Source organism: Myxocyprinus asiaticus, chromosome 41, assembly GCF_019703515.2.
Source record: "Myxocyprinus asiaticus isolate MX2 ecotype Aquarium Trade chromosome 41, UBuf_Myxa_2, whole genome shotgun sequence".
NCBI lineage: Eukaryota > Metazoa > Chordata > Actinopteri > Cypriniformes > Catostomidae > Myxocyprinus > Myxocyprinus asiaticus.
In genome coordinates this window covers 18,192,605-18,210,970 of record NC_059384.1, presented here as the reverse complement: position 1 = coordinate 18,210,970, position 18,366 = coordinate 18,192,605, and the positions used below count along the sequence as shown (strand labels likewise).

Genomic DNA, 18,366 nt, shown 5'->3' with positions numbered 1-18,366 from the left:
TGGCTCTCAGATACCTCTACACCCGCTCAGGCAGCCAGACCACCATCAGAGACGGACTGCAGAGAGGGAAACATTAGCCATTCCTGTGTAGACAGGGGGTGCATAGCTCCAAACATTAGTATAGATGTAAGAGGGAAATTGAGACACATTGGAGCCAACTCTGTATGTGTGCATCCATGCTTGAAATGAGAGAGTGGTGGGAAATCCAAGCGAAGACCGTTTCCGAAAGAGGAATGATATTCCCTGCACAGATGGATACCAGAGCAGTCATACCCACAGCATGCAGCGGTGATATTTTATCAAGACTTAAAATCCCTGTTTTTTACTTGGTTTGGAGATTTGCAATATCTCCATGGTGAGGGAGAGAACCGTGTTTCCCTCTGAAAAAACAAATACTGATGAAAGGATGCATTATGGGGAGAGCTGTAGCCTTTGGATTATCAGGGTATAAGCATAGTCATTTGTTTTGTTTGCTAAATCATGATGGTTGCAACTTTTAGAATTGGTCAGAAAACTTAACATAGAAACAGACAATTCACACTAATGTCCACTTTAGCGCCCCTTGTGGCAACGTTGAGAATGCAACGCATACTTGCGTTGAGCAATTTCGGTCTGATACATTTCAGAACGCAACAAACAAGGTTTGACAAAGTTTTCAAAAAGCACAAACTCAACTGTCTGAAACTACAAACATGCACTACAATAGAACAAGTACACCTGTGTATCGTTACGCTCTCTGGCTTTCATTCTCTAATGTGTCCTCTAAAAATAGTTCTTTTTGTCAATACAGACCGAAACAACCCAATTTCATTGATTTTAGTGTTTTGTCTGGTGAGCAGAACTGGGGGAGGAGATAACAGAAAGGTTGGCCTTTGATACTTTATAGTGAGATCTGACCAACAGGTCCCATTGAGACCGAATGAGCGTGTGCAGACCATGGAGTGTTTTTAAAAGGGTCATTTGAAGGTTTTCTTTTAGTGTTGTGCTTTTAATAGACATCTCTGACTTGTTACAGGCCCAACTGTGTGCTTTAACTCCTTTTTCTATAGTCTACACAGTATATTCCCCAAAACACAATCCATGCTTTTTGGGGATGAGAAGCGGATTAAAAATGTTTTTATGGATCAAATCTTGTTTTGGGGTTTATGGGGATTTTGATGGTAAAGCAGGTTTGGCATAATCATCCTGCAGGAGGTCAACTTTCCATGTCATTATTTAAATCCATTAATAGTAACAGTGAAATTCAATATATTTCAAATTAATTAACAGGCTCATACTTCAATCCTTATGGGAGATGCTAAAAAAACACTGTCGCAATATAGATAAAAAGATCAAAGTTGAACTCTGTGTAAGGTATTGTTTTTGTAATTAGCCTTTCTCTTAATTTTAATTAAAAACAGCTCAAAGCCATTTGAAATCAGACATTTGCATAATTAATTTGAAAATAGATCCTCACTCATATACAAATTTTTTCATGCTAATACACTGCCTGGCCAAAAGAAAAGTTGCCATTTGGATTTAAATAAACAGATACTTAAGAGCCTATGATTGGATCATTATTGCAGTGATTAATATGTTTCAGCTGGCAACAATTCTTTTAACCCTATTTGATGCAGTGTGTAGCTTCTCATTTCTTAAACAACCATGTCAGAAGACATATCCCGTGGTCATGGAAAAGATGTTATTGTGTTTCAGAAGGGGCAAATTATTGGCCTGTATCAAGCAAAGAAAACAACTAAAGAGATTGCTGAAATCACTGGAATTGGGTTAAGAACTGTCCAACGCATTATTAAAACCTGGAAGGATAGTGGTGAACCATCAGCTTTGCGGAAGAAATGTGGTCAGAAAAAAATCTTGAATGATTGTGATCAGAGATCACTAAAATGCTTGAAGTCACATCGTAAAAAAATCGACAGTAGAACTCACAGCTATGTTTAATAGTGAAAGTGAGAGCATTTCCACACTCACAATGTGACGAGAATTTACTGGATTGGGACTAAACAGCTGTGTGGCTACAATAAAGCCACTTGTTAGTGAGGTTAATCGGAAAAAAGACTTCAATTTGTTTGGGAGTATAAAGATTGGACTGTAGAGCAATGGAAAAAGGTAATGTGGTCTGATGAGTCCAGATTTACCCTATTCCAAAGCGATGGGCGCGTCAGGGTAAGAAGGGAAGCACATGAAGCGATGCACCCAACATGCATAGTGCCAACTGTACAAGCCTCTGGAGGCAGTGTTATGATCTGGGGTTGCTTCAGTTGGTCAGGTCAGCAATGTTATGCGGCAATAAAATGAAGTCAGCTGACTTCCTGAATGTTCTGAATGACCATGTTATCCCATCATTGTATTTTATTCTTCCCTGATGGCATGGGGATATTCCAGAATGACAATGCCAAGATTCATCGGGCTCAAATTGTGAGAGTGGTTCAGGGAGCATGAGGAATCATTTTCAGACATGAATTGGCCACCACAGAGTCCTGACCTTAACGCCATTGAAAGTCTTTGGGATTTGCTGGAGAAAACTTTACAGAGTGGTTCGACTCTTCCCATTATCAATACAAGATCTCAGCCAAAAATTCTTGCAACCCTGGATGGAAATAAATGTTGTGATGTTGCGTAAGTTTGTCGAAACAATGCCAGGATGAATGCATGCTCTAATCAAAGCTAAAGGCGTTCCAACGAAATATTAGAATATGCTATTTTTTATTTATTTATTTTTATTTTTTTGGCCAGGCAGTGTATCTTGTTTGTATATTGAATAAGAAAGGAAATGGCAACAATATAAAGGTACCTGTCTAGTCAGGGCAAAAAAACTGTTTAAAGGGGCCATGGCATGAGGAATAATATTTTCCTTGATCTTTTGACATATAATAGGTAATTGTACTATAAAAACATACTGTAAGTTTCAGAACTGAAACCTGTTGCTCATTGACCCCACCCATGGGTTTGACTTTACTTTGCTTAAATTAGTTCACATTTACTATATAGAGTGCTGTTCAAAATTGTTCATAATGTTGACAAATTATACATCTGTATAATTTGTCAACATTATTAACTCTTTTTTGACTAGACTATATAGTAAATGTGAACTAATTTAAGCAAAGTGACATCAGTTCTGACTTCACATCACTTCACATCAACAGGTTAAAGGTGCTTTTTTTTTTTTAATTTATTTTTATTTTATATATATATATATATATATATATATATATATATATATATATATATATATATATATATATATATATATATATGTAAAGGTATGCAAAAACATTTTCTACTCCCTGAAAGATATTAATGAAATAAGTGACCTGAGATATCTCTGTGACAGCTCTATACTCTGTAAACAGCCAACAAAAATGTGTCCGTGGACAGTGACGCTTTCTGCCTCTCAGTCATTTTGCATGTTCTCAGAGTATTGAAGTTGCAGCGAATTATTAAGGCATAATTAGATTTTATGCCATGTTGTTCATAACAGTTGTCAGCTGAGGGTGCTATTTTACTACTGTTGGTTTTAACAACCATTTCTGCTCTCAGTAAAGCTAATTTTGGTATCTTTGGAGTTCTGGGTTTTGGAAAGAGGAGGCGTGGCTAATCCAGCGGCTCAATCTCATGGAAGTAGAACGGCTGAAATCGCACAGCACCTTTAATAGGAAAAGAGCATTTATTTAAACCAAGCTGCGAAAATGGCTCATTTGGAATTCGTGGAACTTGTGACGTCACTAGGACCAAATACATCTGCATATGCAATGCCTATTTTTCCATCATTGCACCCTTGGCCCCACCCACTGGTGCTCAGTCAGTCACACAGGTGAAGAGGAGAGAGATGGGCCTGTCATGGGAGATTCATCCAAAGTGGACTTACAAAGGACATCTTCATTTGCCTGTCTGGATTTAAATGTTTTTCTATATAAACATGCTGTGACGAGGAGGAGGGCTTGGCCGGGCCGTGAGGATGCATGCCCGGTGCTGAATTGTCCTAATCAGCCGGGAGGGGGATAAAGACGAGCCGGAGGCATCAATTCGAGGGAGAGAGAGACACACGTGGCACACCCGCTTCTCTGGAGCCCTGGGAGAGACGAGGGGAGAGACGCCCTCTTCATCGTCACACATGCACAGATAAACGTCTTTGACCGCTTGATACATTTCTCGTGCCGCTTTTAAAAGACGCGGTGTCAAGTTACAACTCTGAAGAGAAGCTTCTCTCTGTCATTCAGCTGCTGCCTCCTGCTATTTTGAGCACAAACGCATCATGGACACGTTCTTTTGCACATCTGCGCTGTTTTTAGTTGTTGGTGTATGAAAACATGATGGAACAATACTGGAAACTGAATGTGGATGTGTCTTCAGTGTATTTTAGAGTGGATTGTATGTTTGGCTCATGTCATACCAGTCATAATGTTATTTAACCTTTGTAAAGGAACTGTTATTGAAGGATGAGGCTGTTAAAAAATGTGATCACAAAAACCGTGAGTAAACCGTTTCATTCATGAAAATGTCATATGTCATGACTGTGATAGTATATGGTGGTGTCCGGTGTAGACAGAGTGTAAGTGTTAACAGTTGTGCTTGAGATAAACAGTTTAATATATTCAGATGCAATGTGTTGGATGTGCATTATGTGTAGGCCCTGACATTTAGTTTTATAATGTTTTGGTGCTTATTGATTTTCTTCCAGTTGAGTTTCAAAAATGGCTTTTGACTGTTTTAATGCAAAAAAAATAAAAAATAAAAAAACTTTACTAACATTATAAGTCGACCTCAGGGAAGATAATCATATTTTTTTTTTTTTTTTTTAAAAAGAGAACATTATCTAAATTTATAATGTCTTTTCCCACAGTGATAATAAAAACAAATGAGCTGTCCACTCTGGTTGCGAGGTCACATGGGAGAACGATCAAGACCAGGCACACTTTTGATGGTGAATCAATACACTATCGCTTTGGATAAATAATGGTTGGTCAGGCCAAACACAGTAGATCAGATATTTTGATTAAAAGAATACTGTTCACCCAAAAATTAAAATAAAATGACTTTTTGGGTTCCACACCCAACTTTTTTGCTTTCGTGGAACACAAAAGTAGTTATTTATAGTAGAATCTCCAAACTGCTTTTTTACATACAGTGAAAGTTAAAGGTGACCATGGCTTCGAGGCAAGATTTTCAGTGAAAAGCAACTTAAATTTCCGTCAATTCCTCATTCAAACTATCGGATGGCATTAGAAGACTTGGAATATAGTGCACAAGTCATATAGAGTAATTATGGTGTGTTTTTGTCCTTTTTGAAGCTTGACAGCCCCTGGTCACCATCCACTTTCATTATATGGAAGAGAGCAGCTCGGGCATTCTTCTAAACCTCTTTCTTTGGTGTTTCACACAAAATAGAAAGTCATACAGGTTTGAAACGAAATGAGGTTGAGTAAATGATGCCAAAATACAAATTTTGGGGTGAACTATGCCTTAAATATCAGTAGCCTGCATAGTCGTAGGTCAAAACAAGACAGCAATATAAACTGACCAAAATTGCATGTCATTATTTTGAGGCACATCAATTTGGGGAAAGGTGTCTGATATGCAATTACATCCACGCAAAAGCTTCTCTTAATGGAACAATGGCTGACAAAGCTTGCTGCTCTGCATTCTCATTTGCATATCAAAATGACTGTGACTGGAGAAAGAGCCTTCAATTCCATCAGAAATTGGCTGACAGGTTTTGTTTCGATCAGGAAAAAGCATTCTCTCTCTCTCTTTCTCTCTCTCTCTGTCTCTCTCTCCCTCACAGCACGATGACAGTAATTCAAACTGGGCTAAATGCAATCCAGCATTATGCCCACTGTTAAGCTAAAGTGAGCATGACTCAGCAGGTTTTTAAGCGCACCATAACTCTGATTGTCAGAGCGTCTGGGAAGCAGGCAGAGCTTTTTAATATTAAGCTGTCAAACGGATAGCGGGCGAATCCCAAGCAGAATGACTTCGGAAGGACTCATGTTTGTAGGAGTCCCAGAAGTGTCTTTTCCCATTTCGCTAATGTGCTCCTTAGCCCTGCGAGACAACTTCTTTGCTCTGAATTTTAATGATGCTTTTAGGGGTTGAAAGATGTGTTAAGAGAAATTGCGGCATCCGTGATGCTGTGAGACTAGATCAAAAGGACAATGGGTGTCAAAAGTCAGTGGAGAAATCTGAGCCCACGGCTCAAGAATATCCTTTCAGATTACAAAAACAGGCCAGTTTGTGCTTCTGTGTGCGCAAGCTTTAGAGCTGTTAGCTGTTGTGTGAGTTTAAAAACACAAAACATGGCTCTTTTATCCGGTTCAAGACATTTAAAACAAACATTGGAGTCCTGCTTTTATAAAGGCACTGTAAACTACATTTGCGGCATTTTCCAGAGTAAAGAATCAATTCTTAAAGCTGCATTGCTTTGTTACCACTAGGTAACCGCTTCAAAGCACTTCATTTTTATTTATTTTTTTTTAATTATGTCATTTCATTATGATGTCATGACATGGAAGTATTGATTTGGAAGAACTGATTTGGTTTTGGTTTTAAAGTTCATCATTACTTGTTGTTACTTAGATAACTAGTGGGACTTGCTAAGGGAAACATCTCTATTACTATTGTTCATACTAAAGGGGTGGTCACACCAAAATTTGCACTCCATTCACTCCCATTCAAATGCAACCTCATGAAACAAATTCCATTCTATGCTGTGCATTGAAAGTTCAAGGTTGGTAAACTCTGACCTGCAAATCTGTATGACAAGAAGACACTTTACTAGCAGAAAATTGAAACGTCACACGCTGACTATTTATCTCAGTTCAAAGAATACGTGTTTTTAAAAGCTGCGTGTTTTATTGTTGCAGGAAAATGAGTAGACAATATATTTTACTATAATATTTTTTGTTATTTGTAATGTATTATATACTTACACCAAAAGTCTTCCCATGTGACATCATATCCTGGTCTGTGCACCCCTTAAAGGGATAGTTCACCCAAAAATGAAGATTCTCTCATTATTAACTCTCATGCCATCCCAGATGTGTATGACGTTTTTTCTTCTGATCACAAACGCAGATTTTTAGAATTTTTAGGTCATCATAATGCAAGTGAATGGGTACCAAAGTTCTGAAGCTCCAAAAGCACATAAAGGCAGCATGAAAAGTAATCCACATGACTCCAGTGGTTAAATCCATATCTTCAGAAGCGATATGATAGGTGAGGGTGAGAAATAGATCAATATTTATGTTTTTTTTTTTTTTTAAACAATCTCCACTTTTATTTTCACATTCTTCTTCTTTTGTTTTTGGCAATTCACATCCTCTATGAATATCACGTATACTGGGCAGGGAGGATTTTGTATAGTAAAAAAAAAGACTCACCCACACCTATCATACCAATTCTGAAGACATGGATTGAACCACTAGAGTTGGATGTATTACTTTTTATGCTGCCTTTTATGTGATTTTTTTTTTTTTTTTTTTTTGGAGCTTCAAAGTTTTGGTACCAAATCTCTCTAAGTATTAAACTTCGGAGAGGTGTTCTATTACTTTTCTAAGTGATTTGATTTCAGATTTTTGCCTGGTGGACGATAAAACGGACAAAACAAAATCCCATAGAATTGCAATAAAAAAGGGACCTGAGCCATATGCTGGGACCAGCACAGAGACTTGGGCCAGTAAGAAACTGTACCTAGCAACCATATAGCAACACGCTTAAAAGATGCATAGCAACGCATCACTTATTCAGAAAATGTAAAGTATGTTAGTAATCATTGCTAAAGTACATTACAAAATGTCTTTCACTTTGGTGTAATTTACTTTACAGATTCCCTCACCCCAAATAACCAGTTTCATTTTTCATCTCTGGACTTTCATTCGTTCTGTCTTGTCTGCAAAGTTCAATGAGGCTATTTACTTTGAAATGCACTGAATGTATAACCTTGGCTGTCATGCAGCCTACACTCTTCAGTTGGCAGTTTGCATCAAAGCAAATGTTGAAACACTCTATTTCTCTGAAGCAGACGGTCTATGTTGCGGTCTCAGACGGTCTCAAAAAAGCAACATAAAAGTGTCAAAAAAGTAGTCTATGCACTATATTCCTATAGTCTTCTGAAGCCATGTGTTATCATTGTTTGACAAACAGACTGATATTTAAATCGTTATTCAGTGAAAAACAATTAAATGTCAGTGACATCATGAAGTTTATGTCACATGACCATGTGACCAAGTGGCAGGTTTGCATATGCAAAGTGCGAATTTCAATCTGTTCATCACACAATGCTGTTGTATGGCATCCGAAAACTTGGAATATTGGCCATGAGTCATATGGACTAGTTTTATGAAACTTTTATGTTGCCTTTTTTTTGTCATTTTTGAGCTAAACAGCCCTCAGTCCCCATTTACTTTCATTATATGTAAAAGAGTGGCCATTACATTCTTCAACATATCTCAGAAAATTCATGTTTGCGTGAACTTTCTATATAAATTTGCATCTTTTATGGCTGCTGTTGCTGAGATGACTCAGCCCACACACACATAAAGTATGTTTTCTCCTGTAAAACCAGACAGTCTTATTCCTGTAGAAGAGGCATGAAACTTGGGTGGGGAGCCTCTCTTATCTGAAGGTCAAATTGAGTTCTCACCTCAGCCTTGTAACCTCCCTCCAATAAAGCCATAAACATTTACTAGAACCGCTATCAATGCACACCAGATGGCTAGTACAGCCGCACAGCTCACCTCACACGATAAGCACCAGACAAGTCGAGGTTTTGGGCATGAAAGCACAGTTTTTGCTTAAAAAAATTATTGACGGTGACTCAGCCACATGGCTATACCATGTTTCCCATGCCGTTCCTCTCTGGGGCTGCGTGTAATTTCATCTGTAAATATTGGGTATTTAAGTGTAGTACATCAGTCCTGGAAATGCAATTACTGCATGCAAACATCTTCATTGTTATCAATAACAGCTGCGCATTAATTTCTGCTCCTGCCATAGCATCAGATATCGATCGCAGTTGGGCTGAGGAGATTGCTAATGAAGTTTCCTGGATACCCTGAGAAAAAGCTTTGTGCTGAAGCCAGCTGTATTATACATGCATAAGACCAACTGGTTGGAGGTTGTTTTAAGTTCACCTTTCATTCTCATCTGGAACAAGTTTTACCTTTCTTTTGTGTTACAATGCAAATTACAGCAATAGTTCACCAAAAAATAAAAATTCTGTCAACATTTACTCATGTTGTTCCAAACCTGTATGACTTGCTTTCTTCCATAGGACACAATAGGAGAAATTTGTAAGAATATCCTGGAAGTTCTTTTCCATATAATTAAAGTGAATGAGGACTGGGGCTGTCTATCTCCAAAATGACAAAAAAGCAACATAGAAGTATTATATAATTTAATATGTAGTCCATAGGACTCCAAGTACAACTTCATGTCCAATTCCATAAGTCTTCTGAAGCCGTACAATAGCTTTGTTTGAGTAACAACAATTAAAGTTGTTATTCACTGAAAATCTTACGCTTCACTGTAGCTCTCATATCAAATATGGCACTATTTTACACGTCACATCAGGTTTGATGTCCATGACACCAAATGTCATTGGTTCTCGCGTGTCTTTTCAAACCTGATGTGATGTCAAATATATAGTGCACAAATCGCGTGGATGATGTTTATGATACTTTTATGGTGTTTTGTTTTTGTTTTGTAATTAGGCAGCTTGACAGACCCATTCCTGTTTTACTTTCATTAAAAGGGAAAGATCGGTCTTTATATTCTTCAAAAATTCAAATTTTGAATGGGGATCTGGGCTGTCGAGCTTTAAAATTACAAAAAATATAAAAAAGTAGACTATACAACTTGTGCACTATATTCCAAGTCTTCTGAAATTTAAGTTGTTATTCACTAAAAAACAATGAAACATCAATGACATAATGATGTTAATGCCACGTGACCAATTGTTATCGATTACTGCATGTCCAGTGACCAAGTGGCTAGTTTGAATATGCAGATGTGTGAATGAGATATGAGAGTTACAGTGGAAGATTATAAGTAAATAATAACTTTAACAAAAATTCAGTCTGTTCATCACACAATGCTATCATATGACTTCATAAGTTTTTTTTTTTTTGGTTTGGTTTTGTCATTTGGTATCTTGATAGCCTCAGTCCTCGTTCACTTTCATTAAACAGAAAAGAGCGGCAAGGATATTCCTAAAAAATTCACCTTTTTTGTTCCACAGAAGAAAAAAGTCATGGAGTTTGAGTTTTGAACAACATGAGGGTGAGTAAATGATAACAGAATTCTCATTTTTAGGTGAACTATTCCTTTAGTATCACTCATTCTACCACAAAGGCAGAAAGGTACAACTTGTTCCAAATTAGATTGAAAGGTGAACTTAAACCAACCTCAAACCAACAGCTGTCCTCCTACTCAAACAGGACACCTGGTGTTTGTGTGTGTGTTTACGTGGTGGGGTTTACATGAAACCGCTTTAAAGTGACTTGGCTCCAACTGCTTCACTCTAGCATCCCTACTCGTTTCTGTATGCACTGCCTCAGGGCCATCTGTCCTCCTCTCATCTGCTCAGAAACATCTGCTGCTACACATACCTCTATCTGAGGTATACCACTGTCCATCAGAGTGTTGACCAACCATCAGAGTCTACCACTGAGATACACATCAGCTACATACTGTGATTTGTCAGCATACTTTAGTAGTCATTTAGCTGAACGACTTAGTGTACAATTATTAGAGACAGTCTACTTGGAGCAATCTGGGCTTAAGTGCATTGCTCAAGGGCACAATTGTGATACAGTGGAGTGCGTTCAAAAGAGTCCACACTGAGAATCTGGGATTCAAAATCTAATTTAAAGGGATAGTTCACCCAAAAATGAAAATTCTCTCATCATTTACCCACCCTCATGCCATCCCAGTTGTGTATGACTTTATTTCTTCTGCTGAACAAAGATTTTTAGAAGAATATATCAGCTCTTTAGGTCCGTACAATGCAAGTGAATGGTGACCAGGCCCTTGAAGCTCCGAAATGGAGATAAAGTCAGCATATAAAGTAATCCATATGACTCCAGTAGTTTAATCAATGTCTTAAGTGATCCATTTGGTTTTGGGTGAGAACAGACCAAAATATAACTACTTTTTCACTGTACATCTTGCCATTGCAGTCTGTAGGCGCGATCATGATTTCAAGCTCGATTATACTTCCTAGTGCTTGATGCATGTACAGAGCGCTAGATGGCACTATAGGAAGTGTAATTGAGCTTGAAATAATGATCACTAAGGAGACTGCTGTCAAGATGTATGGTGAAAAAGGAGTTACATTTTGGTCTATTCCTCACCTCAAACCAACTGGACCGCTTCAGAAGACATTGATTAAACCAAGGGAGTCTGAAGGATTATGTTTATGCTGACTTTATCTGATTTTTGGAGCTTCAAAGGCCTGATCGCTGTTTACTTATGGAACTACAGAGCTGAAATATTCTTCTAAAAATCTTTGTTTGTGTTCTGCAGATGAAAGAAAGTCTGGGATGGCATGAGGAGATGATTTTCATTTTTGGGTGAACTATCTCTTTAAACCTGAAAATAAATAACATGTTTTAAGAGTTTGAAACAATAATAAAACATAGAAACTTTATTATTTTAAGTGAAGCAGAAATGTTTTAGACTCTGCACTCTGTGACACTGACCATGTGTAGTGTTGCTATATTATAAGAAACATTAAAGAGAATGACATACCTGTTAAAAAGCCTAATATTACGACTGGAATTGATGTTGAAGATTAAACTGGCTGAAAGTGAATGCTGTTTAACATAAAGATCCGTCTGTAAGAGACCGTTTCTCTATACAGTCGGAGGATATACAGGTGCATCTCAATAAATTAGAATGTCGTGGAAAAGTTCATTTATTTCAGTAATTCAACTCAAATTGTGAAACTCGTGTATTAAATAAATTCAATGCACACAGACTGAAGTAGTTTAAGTCTTTGGTTCTTTTAATTGTGATGATTTTGGCTCACATTTAACAAAAACCCACCAATTCACTGTCTCAAAAAATTAGAATATGGTGACATGCCAATCAGCTAATCAACTCAAAACACCTGCAAAGGTTTCCTGAGCCTTCAAAATGGTCTCTCAGTTTGGTTCACTAGGCTACACAATCATGGGGAAGACTGCTGATCTGACAGTTGTCCAGAAGACAATCATTGACACCCTTCACAAGGAGGGTAAGCCACAAACATTCATTGCCAAAGAAGCTGGCTGTTCACAGAGTGCTGTATCCAAGCATGTTAACAGAAAGTTGAGTGGAAGGAAAAAGTGTGGAAGAAAAAGATACACAACCAACCGAGAGAACCGCAGCCTTATGAGGATTGTCAAGCAAAAGTCGATTCAAGAATTTGGGTGAACTTCACAAGGAATGGACTGAGGCTGGGGTCAAGGCCTCAAGAGCCACCACACACAGACATGTCAAGGAATTTGGCTACAGTTGTCGTATTCCTCTTGTTAAGCCACTCCTGAACCACAGACAACGTCAGAGGCGTCTTACCTGGGCTAAGGAGGAGAAGAACTGGACTGTTGCCCAGTGTTCCAAAGTCCTCTTTTCAGATGAGAGCAAGTTTTGTATTTCATTTGGAAACTAAGGTCCTAGAGTCTGGAGGAAGGGTGGAGAAGCTCATAGCCCAAGTTGCTTGAAGTCCAGTGTTAAGTTTCCACAGTCTGTGATGATTTGGGGTGCAATGTCATCTGCTGGTGTTGGTCCATTGTGTTTTTTGAAAACCAAAGTCACTGCACCCGTTTACCAAGAAATTTTGGAGCACTTCATGCTTCCTTCTGCTGACCAGCTTTTTAAAGATGCTGATTTCATTTTCCAGCAGGATTTGGCACCTGCCCACACTGCCAAAAGCATCAAAAGTTGGTTAAATGACCATGGTGTTGGTGTGCTTGACTGGCCAGCAAACTCACCAGACCTGAGGTATTGTCAAGAGGAAAATGAGAAACAAGAGACCAAAAAATGCAGATGAGCTGAAGGCCACTGTCAAAGAAACCTGGGCTTCCATACCACCTCAGCAGTGCCACAAACTGATCACCTCCATGCCACGCCAAATTGAGGCAGTAATTAAAGCAAAAAGGAGCCCCTACCAAGTATTGAGTACATATACAGTAGATGAACATACTTTCCAGAAGGCCAACAATTCACTAAAAACATTTTTTTTATTGGTCTTATGATGTATTCTAATTTTTTGAGACAGTGAATTGGTGGGTTTTTGTTAAATGTGAGCCAAACTCATCACAATTAAAAGAACCAAAGACTTAAACTACTTCAGTCTGTGTGCACTGAATTTATTTAATACACAAGTTTCACAATTTGAGTTGAATTACTGAAATAAATGAACTTTTCCACGACATTCTAATTTATTGAGATGCACCTGTAAGTAGCAGCCTATGCAACGCTTATAATGTCAAAGGGCTTTGTCGCCATCACTTGTCAAATTGTGAATTGCAGGTGATTACAGCTGTGAGGCTTTACCGTTTGATTTCTCTCTCTCTCTTTTACTCACTAAAAATGACTGCTTAACAGAGGCAAAATCCAGTCAAGTATATCAATACTTAACATCTCTTGTTTGGTTGAAGTTGTCCTCATTCTTATCATCGTGGCACGCTTGAGTAGTTCAACACAAGTGACAAACTAAAGCCAGTACAGTGAGTGCATCTCTCTTTCTATCACTCACTGAAATTTGTGTATAAATATTTATATATATATATATATATTATTATTATTATTATTATTTCATTGTTATACAGATATTCCATATAATGTTGATTTTATGAGTTGATGTTGATTTTATTAGTAATTCTAATGGTTAGACTGAGAATTAATATTAATGGTTTGATTAAATTAAATTGTTTGACGAAAATGATGGCACTCTGCGTTTTATATGGTTAAAAAGAAATAGCTAAAAATGTTAATATTGCCCCTTAATAATAAAAAAATAAACAATTCAAAAGGGATAAAAAAAATTTAAAAAATGTCAGTCATTCTTAGCTAAGGTGTAGCTTATACCAAATTTTAAAGCATATATATTTCATTTCAATAGTCAAAAGCACATACAGTTTTGTGGTATATTCAAATATGTTGAAAATCTTGAGGGTGTTGCAATACACAGTTTCGTCGCTGGGGGTCACTACGAGCTCACCATAGACCCAATTGTGGCAAGGAAAGGGTTAATTAAAAAGTAGCTGGATCAAATGAGTTTTTGTGTAGTTTAGAAGCTAATGTTGTAAAATGATGTAATGCAAGGTAATATGATTTTTTTTTCTTACTAAAGATTTGAAAAACACCAGTTCAAATATTAAGGTCTTTCTTCTTGGAATGATTTCTCATATGAAAACTTCAGTTGGTGCAGAAGAGAGCAAAATCAGTGTTCACAGGCCTTGCTGTTGCCCAAATAATCTTATGTGCTCTCCTAGACTTCCGTGGCCTCAAATAAATGACTACTCAAGTGTGTCTGACTTTTAAATGGACCACCAACAAAAATCCTTATTATTTGGTCACGTATCAGCCAACAGGTTTAAGTCGTTGATTTTGAGTGGCTTCCTATTATCCAAAAGAAATGGCATGCTCAGTGATCAAAAGAAATGAATGCTTTTGTCTCTGGATGCCTGAGGCCATTGAAGTGAGAGGCATTAAACTCTGTCTGGCACACAGATTACAGCACTGTTGCTGTTCGGGGTTTCCAGTGAGCAGTCAAAATGAATGGGAGACCCAGAGATGGAGGGAAACTTTGTCGTTCCCACCAGGTTATGTGAGGGCACGTTCTATCCCGGTTCACTCATTAGAACGCCTCCACAAGTGCCCCTGGCAGGTTTAGTGAGACGCCTCGGGTGGCCAATTTAATTAAAACCACTGCACTTCTTTAATGGATTCAGTGTGCTCCTACTTCACAAAAAGCTTTTGGTAGACAAAAGCTTTTTTTTTTTTTCATCCTCACACCTTAAACTTGTGAAAAGCCTCAGATACTTACTTTCTTCAGGTGAACTCAAAGGAAGATGTTAGGATGAATGTTAGCAAAGGGAATGGCTAACATTCTGCATATCACCTTTTGTGTTCCACTGAAGAAAGAAATTCATATGGTTTTGGAACAACAAGAGGGTGAATGATTGATTACAGAATTCTCATTTTTGGATGCACTCTTCCTTAAGATGACCTAAGACTTTAAGAACATAAACTCTACTTTAGCTTTTTTTTCTCTCTCATTTTCAGACAATCAAGTATTGGCTTTTGGGCAGCTAGTGAGCACATCCAACACGTATGAGGATCACGACCCCAAAGAAGGCAGAAAACTTGTGACCATCACCACCGACAAGCCTCTTTTATGGAGTATGGGAATTAAAAGACTTTGAACAATGCATCTAACAAACAAAGCCTTTAAAAGTGCCTTTTAATCATCAATAACCTTTTAATAATGAAGACAATGAGTGGTGTAACCTTTGTTTTATTAACACAGCCAAATATAAATGTTAAACGCACAAAAAAAACATGATTTTTACAAATGTCCGCAGTCAGTCCATCATCAAACACTGTTTCAGGCAGCTGAGGGTCTGTATGGCTTCATCATGTAGCTGATTCAACCACCACTGTAAACAAAAGACCTGATTTAATCACAGAGCAAAGACTGAATGCCACAATGTATTCTTACATCTGTACAAAAGACTATTAGGATCAAAGCGTCAATCACCACATGATGTACAAGCTTTAATGTACTCTAGAAGTATTAGACAGAGTTTTATGATTTTTTTTTAAGCATTTACTGCAATTAAATGTTGAAATATATAAAACTGAGTTGATATAAATAACTTACACAATTATGTTGTTGATGGGGATGTGGATGAGTTTGACGAAGAATCCAATGAAGCCCATGATGGCAAATCCTATCGCTGTTGCCATGGCAATCTTTTGGAATTCTAGCAAGCAGGGAAAGAAATCTTAAATGCATTTCAGCATAATTTCTTCTCAGTACATGTAATATTAAATATTTTGAGGCAAGTAAAAAAAAAACTGTATGTTGTCTTAAGATGGAGTGGAGTTACAAAGGCATTTTAGTATTCCTGGTTGAAAAATCCTGTGGTAAATGTGGTACCTGAAGCAGTCTATTGACTACAATTATGACCAAAGCTTTAGAAACAGACTGCACTTTTTAGATATGCATTTACTTTGCATTACGTGCAGTATATACACATACTAGAATTAGTTTGCTTATGTGACTTTATCAGATTTGTATCCATTTATCTACACTTAGTTTGTTTTTTTCTCTTTTATTGCAAACGAAAATCACAACATTTAGGAATATATCTTGATATAGACTATCAGAATGAAAAGGTAGACAATCATAAGGAAGGCCGTTTATTGATGCACGCTTCCAACCCTTCTGAATTAGACAGATTTAAAGGGAAAGAGCTCGACGTACCTTTTCTGTCTGGTTTGGTGCATCTTTTGACTAGTCTGATGGAGTCCTTGACGAACTGCCTGCTAGGCTCCACGAACTGCATGACCTGATCCATGTTGAGCTGAGGCTGAAAACAACAGAATCAAATAAAGGATTTTCGTTGGTTGACAAGTTTAATTGAAGCTCCTGAAAGGCAATAATCATTAATAAAATCAAACTAGGGTAGTAATTGTAGCTGTTACTACTACTGTTTACACTAAAATTCAGATCAGCCACGTCCTCGGTAGGCCAACAAATTTATGCTCTTCCTTTAAACAGACTCTAACCACATTCATCACTTAGAACCAAATACAGACCACTAAAAAGTTAAAGTTGAAGGAAAAGACACTCACCTGTGTTGACAAATCAAAGACTGGAGCAGTGTGGTTCAGCAAGATGTGATAAACTGACTCCGCTGTATGTAAAGCCACGTAGATTTAACTGCGGATAGACTTACGCATGCGCACTCGCTCACAGCTGCTCCTCACTGTGACGTGATCACTGCTATCTAGCGCTTGGAGTTTAGAACACAATGATTTGTCTACGTCATCCTTGATGGTCACACACTGTCGATCAGATAAAAACGGATACTACGAAATGTTAATTCTTTGCCTCTACATAAAAACACATGTTAGACCAACAATATTCCCCCAAATGTTGTCCCAACTAGCCTAACAGAGTTGTCTGAACGAACATGTTGAACAAAGTTGCTGATATGCTAGTTCTCAGCATGAATTGCAACATGAGTAAATTATGCAGTTAATTTTATATGCTTATTTTGCTCTTTGCTGACATTATTTATGCTGTTGTTGTTGTTTTTGTTGGCACTGTTAGTTAATAGTTGTCTGCCGATGTTAGGACTAGGAGCTCATCTTTTAACATAACAAGGTTGGTTGACTGTCACCATTATTAAGGTTTGTGTGTTAAGGGTTGAGGTCTGTTGTGTGTCTATATCAGTTGAGAGAGTCTATTACAATTGTACTGCCTTGCAGGAAGGCAGAGGCGACTACTGCATCAGAGGCAAAGATTACAGTTAACTTCATATAAAAGTAATTGAAATAGTGACTAAATGTTCTGGTGTCATGACTTGATAATTGGCTAAACAAGATATTATTAGTTGTCTCAAGAATTTTTGCATTTAGTGAACAAACAAATTCACAGACACAAAACAAAGCAATGTTACTGAGGATAATTATTAAGACAGTTGTTGAGACATGTTGCATTGAATTTTTAAAGGGATAGTTCATCCCAAAATATATTTTGTGTGTGTGTGTGTGTGTGTGTGTGATTAACATTTTTTATTGATTCATACAGTAAACAAAAAAAAGCAAAACATATATACATAGAATCAACATTTAACCCCCAATATTACACCTCCCAATTCCAACCCCACCCTGACCCACAACAAACATTTCTGTGGTCACATATGAGTATATACACACACAAAAAAAAAAAAAAATATATATATATATATATATATATATATATATATATATATATATATATATATATATATATATTATAATAATCACACACATTTATAACTATACCTCTCTCTCCACTGCCCCTCCCCGAGAGCCCTCCAAGAACAATTTCCCAACAAATGAATCCAAGTTCCCCAGTCTTCTTTCAGTGGTTCCCAACCCTGTTCCTGGAGGCCCCCCAACACTACACATTTTGGATATCTCCCTAATCAAACACACCTGATTCAACTCATTAGCTCATTTGTGGAGATTCTACGACCTGAACTGGGCGTGTCAGATAAGGGAGATATACAAAATGTGCAGTGTTGTGGGGCCTCCAGGAACAGGGTTGGGAACCACTGACACTTCCTCGAAAGCCACCACCCTCCCCATCTCAGTGCACCACTCCTGAAA

General features: G+C 37.6%; 2 protein-coding genes across 3 annotated transcripts in view; one reads left to right on the top strand and one right to left on the bottom strand.

Annotated features, from left to right (window-relative positions):
* The window catches only part of tpk1 (thiamin pyrophosphokinase 1), a 73,279-nt gene extending 57,864 nt beyond the window's left edge, over positions 1-15,415 (top strand). For both annotated transcript variants that reach the window (XM_051681976.1, XM_051681975.1), the window contains exon 9: positions 15,268-15,415. In XM_051681976.1, the coding sequence (XP_051537936.1) occupies positions 15,268-15,407 (140 nt within the window). In that variant the 3' untranslated portion in view covers positions 15,408-15,415. The remainder of the gene's footprint in view (positions 1-15,267) is intronic.
* A 68-nt stretch (positions 15,416-15,483) lies between these two features.
* LOC127431530 (protein transport protein Sec61 subunit gamma) lies at positions 15,484-17,003 on the bottom strand. The gene is made up of 4 exons (XM_051681977.1): positions 16,843-17,003; positions 16,472-16,577; positions 15,866-15,968; positions 15,484-15,641 (listed from the first exon to the last, which is right to left on the bottom strand). The coding sequence occupies exons 2-4, from the start codon at positions 16,563-16,565 to the stop codon at positions 15,632-15,634; spliced, it is 207 nt and encodes a 68-aa protein (XP_051537937.1). The 5' UTR covers positions 16,566-16,577; positions 16,843-17,003; the 3' UTR covers positions 15,484-15,631.
* Positions 17,004-18,366: the final 1,363 nt, after the last annotated feature.